This window comes from Heterodontus francisci, chromosome 15 (assembly GCF_036365525.1).
Source record: "Heterodontus francisci isolate sHetFra1 chromosome 15, sHetFra1.hap1, whole genome shotgun sequence".
NCBI lineage: Eukaryota > Metazoa > Chordata > Chondrichthyes > Heterodontiformes > Heterodontidae > Heterodontus > Heterodontus francisci.
In genome coordinates this window covers 94916076-94928762 of record NC_090385.1, presented here as the reverse complement: position 1 = coordinate 94928762, position 12687 = coordinate 94916076, and the positions used below count along the sequence as shown (strand labels likewise).

The 12687-nt window shown below is 44.1% G+C and overlaps 1 protein-coding gene across 1 annotated transcript in view; it reads left to right on the top strand.

Moving 5' to 3' along the window:
- The window catches only part of LOC137377449 (dedicator of cytokinesis protein 11-like), a 322059-nt gene extending 320882 nt beyond the window's left edge, over positions 1-1177 (top strand). Inside the window, exon 54 of the mRNA XM_068047028.1 lies at positions 454-1177. Within this exon, the coding sequence (XP_067903129.1) occupies positions 454-564 (111 nt within the window). The 3' untranslated portion in view covers positions 565-1177. The remainder of the gene's footprint in view (positions 1-453) is intronic.
- Positions 1178-12687: the final 11510 nt, after the last annotated feature.

Below are 12687 nucleotides of genomic sequence, written 5' to 3'. Positions count from 1 at the left end.
AATGTATAGCTGTGCCCCTCTCATACCTCAGCCCTATGCCACTTCAGAATTTTCCTTTTGGAATAAAATACTTGTGCCTGTATATATGTCACCCTTTTAGCAAGTAGTGTGGAAGTTTTGGCTTTATACGTTCGAGTTTGTTCACTACCTGCTGGCTGTGTTGCCTGGGGTAGAATTAGGCAATGGCCTCTTCTGCAGGACAGCACATGCCCTAACTGGGAGACCTGAAACTCAATTAAAATTATTTCATAACTTGAACCAAGTGGCAGATAAAACTCAGTTGCTAGCCTGATCCTTGCTCGACATGAAGTCTTTTTCTATTCCAGGGCTGAATGCTGTTCTAAAGCTGTGAGATAAATCTTTGTAATGCATGTGTATTCAATATCTTGTTTAGTTTGAAATGTTACTGCATCCCTACTAACCGATTGTTTTCCTTCTTTGCCTCTTCTCTAGATTTTGACAGAAGACGACTTGTTGAAGTCCCAGCTGAGGAGCTCCCTCCACGTTTTCAGCGCTATTAGTGGGACTGCGAGAGGTCCCTCTGCCTTCCCCTCGACACTTTGACAGCTCACACTGTGGGGGAACATACAGACAGTTTGTCTTTAATTGGTTCTCAGGAAGGTTCATTTACCCCCAGGCTGTGGGGAAACTGTTAGCTCTGGCCGATGGACATCACAACACTGGAGAACGGATTCCGTCCAGCCGTGTTGTTTGCGATAGTCACTGCCTGCTCCAATTACAGCAACTGCTCATCTCTCTCTCTCTCTCTCGAAGGAAACTCCTCGTAGTCACATTCGGAAGAAGCTGCTCCACTGTCGATACACCTGAGGCTTACCTAACTGTGCAATTCATGCATTTTAAAGAGTATTCTTGTTATCAGCATGGCTGCCTAGGCAGGGCATGTGATGCACAAACTTACAGATTTGAAAAATATTGATCAATTTAAAAAGTCACATGTTTTCACAAATAGGATGTTAAAACTGCGCTTCAACATTGCCAATTCTCCTGCAGTTGTTTAATATACGAGGGTATAAAATGGGAACAGTACAACTTAGCTCTATGTACCGGATTGTCATCTCAAAGTATTGTACATTTAAACTGTAACTACAAGTAGTGTTACACTGCGACAGCTTATGTAAAGAAAACCTTAAATATATTGGATGTTTTATATATTTCATATGGAGATTTCTTACTTTATGTGGAGGGGAAAGGTGGGGAGTTTCATAACAAATTGAACTGCAGACCACGGCATCGAGGTGTTCCAGTCGCAATCCTCCTGGATGTTAAGTGTCGAGCGTGCTGCTTTCCAGGCCCTCGATTAGCTCAGCTGTTGTCGGTGGTATTAGAGGACTTACCAGAGAGAATTGCCCGATTGTTACCATCTTCCTGGCAGAGGTTGTCCAATCCATAAAGCATCTTGTGAACCAGTTTGCTTTCTCGGGGGAATGGTTTCTATTCCCTGCATCTCCCCAGAAGCTGTTGAGTGGATGAAAATCTTGGGTGTCACAAACCATCCCAGACACTTCTTGCCAGTCTATTAAATAACTCACCTGATTCCTGGAAAGAATGTGTCCACAGTATTGACTTTTCCTTTAAGGAAAATCAGGAATTGAAGCCCTGAAATTACAGTGTGAGGGGCGGGGGGTGTTAGTATCTGAATCGTTTCTGGGGCAAAAGCAAAATACTGCAGATGCTGGAAATGTTTCTGGAGCATAGAGTCATAGAATTATACAGCACAGAAACAGGCCTTTCGGTCCATCTTGTCTGTGCCAGCCATCAAGCAACTAACTATTCGATTCCCATTTTCCAGCACTTGGCCTGTAGCCTTGTATGTTATGGCGTTTCAAGTGCTCATCTAAATACTTCTTAAATGTTGTGAGGGTTCCTGCCCCCACCACCTCTTCAGGCAGTGTGTTCCAGATTCCAACCACATCTGAGGAAAAAAAAAATTCCTCTAAACCTCCTGCACCTTACCTTAAATCTATGCCCCCTGGTTTTTGACCCCTCCGCTAAGGGAAAATGTTTCTTCCTATCTAATCTATCAATGCCCCTCATAATTTTGTATACCTCAATCATGTCCCCCCTCAGCCTTCTCTGCTCTAAGGAAAACAACCCGAGCCTTTTCAGTCTCTCTTCATAGCTCCATATGCTCCAGCCCAGGCAACATCCTGGTGAATTTCCTCTGCACCCTTTTCAGTGCAATCACATCCTTCCTATAGTGTGGTGCCCAGAACTGTACACAGTACTGCAGCTGTGGCCTAACTAGCATTTTATACAGCTCCATCATAACCTCCCTGCTCTTATATTCTATGCCTCGGCTAATAAAGGCAAGTATCCCATATGCCTTCCTAACCACCTTATCTACCTGTGCTGCTACCTTCAGTGATCTATGGACAAGTACACCAAGGTCCCTCTGACCCTCTGTACTTCCTAGGGTCCTACCATCCATTGGATATTCCCTTGCCTTGTTAGTCCTCCCAAAATGCATCACCTCACACTTCTCAGGATTAAATTCCATTTTTCACTGGTCTGCCCATCTTACCAGCCCACCTATGTAGAAAATTGCCCAGGTATGACCCGTCCGCAAAAAGCAGGACAAATCCAGTCCAGCCAATTACAGCTCCATCAGTCTACTCTTAATCATCAGCAAAGTGATGGAAGGTAACATTGATAGTGCTATCAAGTGGCATTTACTCAGCAGTAACCTACTCACATGCTCAGTTTGAGTTCTGCCAGGGGCACTTGACTCCAGACCTTATTATAGCCTTGGTCCAAACATGGACAAAAGCGCTAAACTCCGGAGGTAAAGCGAAAATGACTGCCCTTGACATCAGGATATCATTTGACCAAGTGTGGCATCAAGGAGCCCTAGCAAAATTGAAGTCAATGGGAAGCGGAAGAAAACTCTCCACTGGCTGGAGTCATAGCTAGGGCAAAGGAAAATGGTTGTGGTTGTTGGGGGCCAATCATCACAGCCTCAGGACATCACTGCAGGAGTTCTTCAGCGAATGTCCTAGGCTCAACCATTTTCAGCTGCTTCATCTATGTCCTTCCCTCCATCATAAGGTCAAAAATGGTGATGATCACTCAAGATTGCACAGTGTTCAGTGCCATTCGCAACTCCTCAGATACTGAACAGTCTGTGCCTATATGCAGCATACGGACAACATTCAGGCTTGGGCTTATATGTGGCATGAATGTTACTTGTGACTTAAGTGCCAGGCTTTCCAACAAGGGAGAATCTAATCATCTCCCCTTGACGTTCAACAGCATCACCATCACTGAATTCCCCCAGCATCAACAACCTGGGGGTTACCATTGACCAGAAACTTAACTGGACTGGCTGCAAGAGCAGGTCAGAGGCTCAGAATTCCATGGTGAGGAACTCACCTCCTGGCTCCCAAAGATCAGACCACCCCTCACTTTTCAATATTCAGGGGTCAATCACCATATTTGGGGGGAAATCTCCTATACATATAACTGGAACAATGCTGTATAACGTGATACCAGCTGTGCTGCATCTTCATGATGTGCTGGACAAATCTCATTGGATTACTGTGCACAGTTTTTGGTCGCCATGTTGGAGAAGATGCAGATAAGAACAGGAAAACTGCCCCCAGTTACACAGCAAATTAGCCATGAGCAATGACAATGTTGAGAGCAGAATGTCAGGATGGAGGTCTGATCGAGAGGGCTAATGTAAGCCTAACCATTCCTTTGTTAACCAGGCCAGTAGAAGAGGAGTTAAGTGAGTGAAAAATGCATTAAAATTGATCTCAGTAAATGTGCCTTTATTCAAAAGACAATTACAATAAGGTAGTCGGACCAAAGGCGTGAGGGGACATCAAGATGGATTGGACATTCAGGCTGCTCCTTTGTGGGGGAGGGGCAGGGGGATTGGCAGCAGGTCTGGTCGAGTCTGGGATCAGGTGGTCCAGACTGGGAAAGGAGTGGGGCTGGCCAGGTCTGTGGGTGCGTCGGACTGGCCAAGTCTGTGAGAAAGGGAGTCTCAGTGAGAGGGAGTGTCTTTCCCAGTCTTGGGAAGAGCTGATTGAGTTGAAGTACCAGAAGGCTGAGCTAAGAATGGCCTTTCTTGTTCACTCATATCTTAATAAGAACATAAGAAATAGGAGCAAGAATAAGCCATGCAGCCCATCAGGTTTGCTCTACTATTCAATAAGACCATAGCTGAACTTCTGCATTAGCCCCACTTCCCCAGCCTATCCCCATTTCCCTTGCCCTATCACACACCTTTCCTTTTGTTGTCTTCCACCCCACCCCCTTACTTGCTTAAAACCTAATACTTTTCTAACCTTTGCCAGTTCTGATAAAAGGTTACAGAACCTCTGCTTCTCTCTCCACAGATGCTGCCTGACCTGCTTAGTATTTCCAGCTCTTTCTGTTTTTATTCCATGAGTCCTAATCTTGTGTGACAACTTCCTGTGTGACACCTCATTGAATGTGTTCTGAAAATCCAAATATACTACATTCTTTGGTTTCCTCTTATCCACCCTATTAGGTGCACCCTCAAAAGACTCTAATAATTCATCAAGCATGCTCTCCCTTTTATAAAACCATGTTGACATGTCTAGTCACATTGTAATTTTACAAGTACCATTACCACGTCCTTACTAATACCCTACAATATCCCTACAAAAGGATATAAATAGGAAAAGTGAGTGGGCAATGATCTGACAAATGGAGTATAATGGGGGAAAATGTGAAATTGTCCATTTTTGCAGGAAGAATAAAAAAGAAGCATAATATCCAAATGGTGAGAGATTGCAGAGTTCTGAGATGCGGAGGGATCTGGGTGTGAATCACAAAAGGTTAATATGTAGGTACAACAAGTAATTAGGAAAGCTAATAGGATGTTATTATTTATTGCGAGAGGAATTGAATACAAAAGTTATGTTTCAGTTATACAGGGCATTGGTGAGACCACATCTGGAGTACTGTGTACAGTATTGGTCTCCTTATTTAAGGAAGGATGTAAATAAGTTGTAAGCAGTTCAGAGAACATTTACTAGACTAATACATGGAATGGGCAGATTGGCTTATCAGAAAAGATTGGACAGACTAGGCTTGTATCCACTGGAGTTTAGAAGAGTAAGAGGTGACTTGATTGAAACATAAGATCCAGAGAGGTCCTGACAGGATTGATGTGGGAGAATCTAGAACTAGGGATCACTGTTTAAAAATAAGGGGTCGCCCATTTAAGACAGAGACGAGGAGAAATGTTTTCTCTCAGAGGGTCGTGAATCTTTGGAACTCTCTTACTCAAAAGGTGGTGGAAGCAGAGTCTTTAAATATTTTTAAGGCAGAGGTAGATTGATTCTTGATAAGCAAGGGGGTGAAAGATTATTGGGGGTAGGCAGGAATGTGTAGTTGAGGTTATAATCAGATCAGCCATGATCTTGTCGAATGGCGGAGCAGTCTCGAGAGGCTGAGTGGCCGATTCCTGCTCCTAATTCGCATATTCGTATGTTGGTAATACATTCAAACATTTTCACTTTTGTAATGTCAGGCTAACTGATCTATAGTCCCTGTTTTCACTCTCCTTTCTTAAACAATGGTGTTGCATTTACTCCCTTCCAATCCACAGAGACGATTCTAGAATCTAGAGAATTCTGAAAGATCAAAATCAATGCATTTACCATCTCTGCAACTGCCACTTGTACATGTCAGTCATCCGATCCAAGAGATTTGTCGGCTTTTAGTACCATTAATTTCTCCAGGGCTTTTTCTTTACTAATATGATGACTTTTAAGTTCCTCATTTTCTTTCTGGCCATTGGTTCCCCACAATTTCTGATATGGTTTTTGTGTCTTCTGCTATGAAGGCAGACACAAAATATTTATTTACATTTTCTGCCATTTCCTTATTTCCCATTATAATTTCTCCTGTCTTTGCCTCTATGGGATTCATGTCTACACTACTCTCCTTTTTACATTTTTGTAAAAACTTTTACGAACAGTTATTATATTTCTTGCTGCTTTATTCATTCTATTTTCTCCCTCTTGTCAGGCAAGCCTCCCACCTGCCAAGACTGAAGCACATATTATTTCAACACATGAACATTAAAACTTAAAATTGTGGCTGGGAATTGCCAGGCCCCTGACTGGAAAGACATTTGCATGCTCGCAGACAGTGTTGGAACAAGGGACCCAGTTCTTGCTTCCACAATACACAGAAGAAGTGGTCAGACCAGTTTAGTCACAAGACTGACTGGCTGTTGGTTTTTTGAATTTGAACTGGCCACAAAATTTTTAACTCAGAAGGCTGTTTGCTCCTAGACTGAGAACACCTCTCTCCTGTCTGCTCCAATCTCTTTCCAACATCGCGGAAGACCCATTAAAGACAGGGTGAACTCAAACAGAGAAAAGTCTCCTTACGTGAACAAGGTTTAAGAAGAATACTGGGCCCCAACAAAAAGTAAGAGCTGTCTACAATCAAAGACGGTACAGCGAGCTGGAAACACAGAAACAGTAATAAGAAACCCCCCTTCAGAATGTCCTCAAACCTTTCTACTTTATTTTTCTTCTGCTTTTTTCTGTCCCTATTTGCATGTGTGTATCACGTATGCATGCTAGCATGGGCATGTTGTATATTCATAGGCGTTAACCAAGTTAATGTTTAAGTAAGTTTAATAAATTTCACTTGTTTTCTTTAAACCTAAGAAAACCTGGTGTGCTCATTTCTTTGCCTTATAATTGGAAAGTGGTGAACAGGGATTCACCAAGGGGGAGCTCAAAACACAGTGTGTTTAAAAATTAAATCCTGTTACAATAAGACCAGGTGAAGACGGTAAAAGACCCCTGGACACATTCCTCACCTGGTCGTAACAGACTTTATCAATTTCTTGGACATCCTTTACTGATTTTTAGAACCCTCCTAATTCTCAGGCCAGCTACTCTTATTAGCAACATTTTAAGCTTCTTTTAATCTAATATAATCCTTAATTTCTTTAGTTAGCTATGCCTGTACCCCAATTTCAGTGGAGTTTTTATTTCTCAAGTGAATGTATTTTCATTTAAGATTATAAATTTGTTTATGTGGAACACAGTACTTTTCTCTTTTTGACAATAAATGCTGATGGTCCAATTGTGTTTGCATTTACAAGACAAAGAATGGTCATTGTTGTAAGCAATGCATTTACTGCTATCCAGTACAGGTTGTGCAATGCAAAGCTCATCATTTCCTTAAATAGCTTGTGATTGGACTCTGCTGATTGTGCTAAATGGAGTTGACAATTTTGTGGCCTAAAGGAAAGTCCCATTCGAAGATTGAGTTTAGTCACTGGCCACTTCCTCAGTAATGCACAGCTGGGTGCCTTGGCCCTGATGGGAGCTGTTTCCTCTACCCCCATCTGTTCACTGGATCTATTGCCACTCTCACTCCCACATTTATTTCCTGTGACGCCTTCACCAATTTTCATGTAATTCAACAGCTTGGGCATTGCACAGCCTGATCTATACTAACACGGAATGCAAAGCATGTCTCCTACCATGGCAATGGACAACTCGTGCTCAAACAAGCTTGCCGCTCCAGAGTCAACCATCAGACTCTGTGGTGTCCATGACTATGTCAGATACAGCCACTTCCTCTGCTGCTGGGCAGTGTTTCCACTGTTAAAGGAGACTGGTACCAGCACCCAGATAGTGAGGACTTTTGATCGACTTGGCTGGTTATGCTGATTTGATGCCTAGGTGACAACTGAGTGGTCTGTCTGGTACCAGACACTGCTTTCAGCTGCTCCATTGATGAACAGGTCATGAAGATTGTCAGTAGAGCATCCGAAAGAACACTGGTGTGCCAGTTTCATACAATGCTTTCTCACCCCAAAGGTCACTCAGTGTAGTGGTTTTGCTACTGGATGAGTAATCCAGAGAATGTGAGATAAAATATCACCACAGCAGTTTCCAAATTTGAATTCAGTCCTAAATAATATATCTGGAATAAAAAGCTGGTATCAGTAAAAGGGATAATGAAGCTGCTGAATCGTTGTAAAAACGCAACTGGTTCACTAACGTTCTTTAGGAAAAGAAAGCTGTTGTCCTTACCTGGTCTGGTCAACATGTGACTCCTGTCCCACACCAATGTGGTTGACTTAACTGCTCTCCCAAGTTGTCTAGTAAGCCACTCAGTTGTATCAAACTGCTACAGTGAGTTAGAAGAATAAAACCAGACAGACCACTCGGTTGTCACCTAGGCATCAAATCAGGATACCCAGCCAAGTCGATCAAAAGTCCTCACTATCTGGGTGCTGGTACCAAAGTTGGGAGAGCTGTCCCACAGACTATTCAAGCATACCAGATACATGATTCTGTAAGAATGACTATCAGCCAATATCCCAGACTCCTCCAACATCTAACATCAAGTTCTGATGAAGGGTCACTGACCTGAAACGTTAACTCTGCTTCTCTCTCCACAGATGCTGCCAGACCTGCTGAGTATTTCCAGCAGTTTCTGATTTTATTTCAGATTTCCAGCATCAGCAGTATTTTGCTTTTATCCTCCAACATCCATCCCTGCTTATGGCCTGTCACATCAATATTCTGCCTGTAGAGCTGATGACCTGCACTCCAGAACTAGCTGAGCCACTAGTCAAGCTGTTCCAGTACAGCTACAACACTGGCACCTTGCCGACAATGTGAAAAATTGCCCAGGTATGTCCTGTCCAAAAAAAGCAGGACAAATTCAATCCAGCCACTTATTGCCCCATCATTCCGCTCTCAATTATTAGCAAGGTGATGGAAGGAGTCGTCGACTGCCATCAAGCAGCACTTACTCAGCAATAACCTGCTCACCGATGCTCAGTTTGGGTTCTGCCAGGACCACTCAGCTCCAGATCTCATTACAGCCATGGTCTAAATATGGATACCAGATCTGAATTCCAGAGGTGAGGTGAGAGTGACTGCCCTTGACGTCAAGGCAGCTATTGACCAAGTGTGTCATCAAGGAGCCATAGTAAATTGAAGTCAATGGGAATCAGGGGAAAAACTTACCACTGTTCGGAGTCATACCTCGCACAAAGGAAGATGATTGTGGTTGTTGGAAGCCGATCATCTCAAGCCCCAGACATCATGGTAGGAGTTCCTAAGGGTAACATCCAAGACTCAGCTATCTGCATCTGCTTCATTCCAGCAAGTGGAATGAAGAATTCTATCACACAATTGACTTGTGTATTATAGACGATGGAGAAACTTTGGGGAGTCAGAAGGTTAGTCATTGACCTTCCCACCATCATAAGGTCAGAAGTAGGTATTTTTGCTGATGATTGCATATTCGCAATTCTTCAAATAATGAAGCATTCCATGTCTGCCGGCAGCAAGAGCTGGAAAGCATGCAGGCTTGGGCTGATAAGAGGCAACTAACATTCGCACCGCACTAATGCCAGGAAATGACCATCTCCATAAAGGTAGAGCCTAACCATCTCACTGAATTCCCTACCATCAATATCCGAGGGGTCACCATTGACCATAAACTTAACTGTACCAGCCATATAAATACTGTGGCTACAATAGCAGGTCAGAGGCTGGGTATTTTGCAGTGAGAGACTCACTTCCAGATGCCCCAAAGCCTGTCCACCATCTACAAGGCACAAGTCAGGAGTGTGATGGAATCCTCTACACATGCCTGCATGAGTGCAGCTCCAACAACACTCAAGAAGCTTGACACCATCCAGGACAAAGCAGCCTCCTTGATTGGCACCTTATCCACCACCTCCAACATTCACTCCCTCCACCAATGGCAGATCATGGTTGCAGTATGTATTATTAACAAGATGCACTACAGCAACTTACCAAGGCTCCTTCGACAGCACCTTCGAAACCTGCAACCTCTACCACCTAGAAGAACAAAAGCAGCAGATGCATTTGAGCACCACCACCTGCAAGTTCCCTCCAAGCCACACACCATCCTGACTTGGAATTATATCGCCATTCCTTCACTGTCGCTGGGTCAAAATCCTGGAACTCCCTTCCTAACAGCACAGTGAGAGCACATTTATCACATGGACTGCAGCGGATTAAGGAGCAGGTCCACCACCACCAGCTTTGCCAGCGACACCACATCCTGAGAATGAATAATTTTTGAAAAAAATTATGTCTTGAGGTGCTACTTAGTATAAATGACACTAACATCTGTTGGCTGAATCATACATATTAGGGGTAATTATGAATTGGGTCAGCTGGGCACTGATACAATGGGACAGATAACCCTCCCACTGTAGACCTCATCTGATTATCATTGCCATTGAAACATAGTAAACTGTTCCAAATCACTTCACAGGAACCAAGCCACTTAAACAGACAGTAGGACAGGTGACCAAAACCTGGGTCAAAGAGGTAGGTTTAAAGGAGCATCTTAAAGAAGGAGAGAGAGGTAGAGAGGTTTCGGGAGGGGATTCCAGGGCCTTGGCAGCTGAAGGCATGGCTGCCATTGGTGAAGTGATTAAAATCAGGGATGCTCATGAGGCCAGAATTAGAGGAATGCAGATATCTCAGATGGTCGGGGGCTGTAGGAGATTCAGAGACCATTAGGGACAATGCCATAGAGGGATTTGAAAACAAGGTGAGAATTTTAAATTTGACACTTTTCTTAACTGGGAGCCAGTGTAGGTCAGTGAGTACAAGGCGTGGGCAATTCACAAGCTGAATAGGACATGGTGTGGGTAAGCATGCAGATGGCAGAGTTTTGGATGACCTCAAGCTCATGGACGTAAAATGTGGGAGGCCAGCCAGTAGTGTATTGAAATAGCCAGGTCTAGAGATAACACAGGCAGGGATGAGGTTTCTGTAGCAGATGAGCTCAGGCAGATGTGGAGGTGAAAAAAGGTCTTAGTGATGGCATGGAAAGGCGGTCTGAAGCTCATCTCACGGTCAAATATGACACCTAGGTTGTGAACCGTCTGGTTCAGCCTCAGACAGTTGTCAGGTGGAGGTATGGAGTCGGTGACTAGGGAACTGTGTTTGTAGTGGGGCCCGAAGACAATGGCTTCAGTCTTCCCAATACTTAATTGGAGGAAATGTCTGCTCATCCAGGACTGGAAATTGAACAAACAGTCTGATAACTTGGAGACAACGCAGGAGTCAAGAGAGGTGATAGGGAGTTAAAGCTAGTTGTTGTCAGTGTATGTCTGAAAACTGATGCTGTGATGTTGTTGAGGAGCAGCATATAAATGAAAAATTTTTCAAATTTCTCAAATGGCGAGTGTTCCAGGGGCAGGACAAAGAAACTGCTTCAAAGACACTCTGAAGCTCTCTTTGAAGCACGGCAGCTTTGACATTGATGACTGGGAGGAGCTTGCAACCAATCGTTCCGAATGGCGACAACTTGTCCATGAAGCTGCATCATGTTGCGAGTCCAAATGCCTTAATGATGAGGCAGAACAGTGACTGAGAAGGAAAGAAAAGGAAGCAAATCCTGCACTCAGGATCACACGTCCTACCCCATCCTACCCTGAATCAGCCTGTTCAGTCACATGAAGGCCCATGGCAGAAACCCATGATCCTGAGTTGCTGTCATCCTTGAATCGAGGGACAGCTGACAATCAACTGATATTCACTGTAAGCCCACAGCTACCTGGACTTCACTTCCTCACACCCCACTTTCTGTAAGGACTCGATTCCATTCTCCCAGTTGCTCTGTCTCTGTCACATCTATTCGGACAATGGAACCTTCCATCCAATGCCTCTGATGTGTCTTCCTTTTTCCTCACCCTCTCCCTTGCATATGGCACCTTTCCATGCAAGCGCAGGAGATGCAACGTCTGCCCTTTTACCTCCCCCCTTCTAACCATCCAGGGCCCCAAACACTCCTTCCAAGTGAAACAGCAATTTGCTTGTCCTACTTTCAGCTTAGTATACAGTATTCACTGCTCACAAAGTGGTTTCCTCTACACTGGGGAGACCAAATGCAGACAAAGTGACCACTTTGCGAACTCTTCTGTTTAGTTCACTAGTGGAAGCCTGAGCTTCCTGTCCCTCATTTCAGTTCTCCACCTTGCTCCTACTCTAACCTCTCTGTCCTGGTCTTCGGCAGTGTTTCAACGAAGCCCAATGTAAGCTCGAGGAACAGCACCTCATCTTTCAACAGGGCACTTTACAGCCTTCCAGACTCAACATTGAGTTCAATAATTTTAGATCATAACCTCTGCCCCCATTTTTTCTTATGTCTTTTTTTTGCTGCTTCTTATTTCCTCCAGCCTCCCCCACCACTCACCCACCACCCCCCCGTCCCCCACCACACTCGCCCCCACCGCACCCACCACCACCCTCAGCTCTTTCTTATTTCCTTTACTTTGTGTTCTGATGGCTGCGACTCTGCCATTTATACCTCATCCAGGCAAGTTTCTTTACTTTGTCCCATTACCACTCCCTTTAGTTTTGTACCATGAAACCTTTTGTCATTTAATCTCTCCTGCCTTCCAACCTATCACAGACCTTCCCTTTTGTTCTTCTTCCCCCTCCACCCTTTCACCTGCTCAAAATCTGTTAAATTTCTAACTTTTGACAGTTCTGATGAAAGGTCACAGACCTGAAATGTTAACTCTGTTTTTCTCTCCATGGTTGCTGCCTGGCCTGCTGAATATTTCCACTAGTGCTTTATGTGGTCCAGTCAGATCTGACAGTGAATGGCTAAACCAGTTGTCTGCCATATCCAATCAAGTGGTCGGAGATGAGG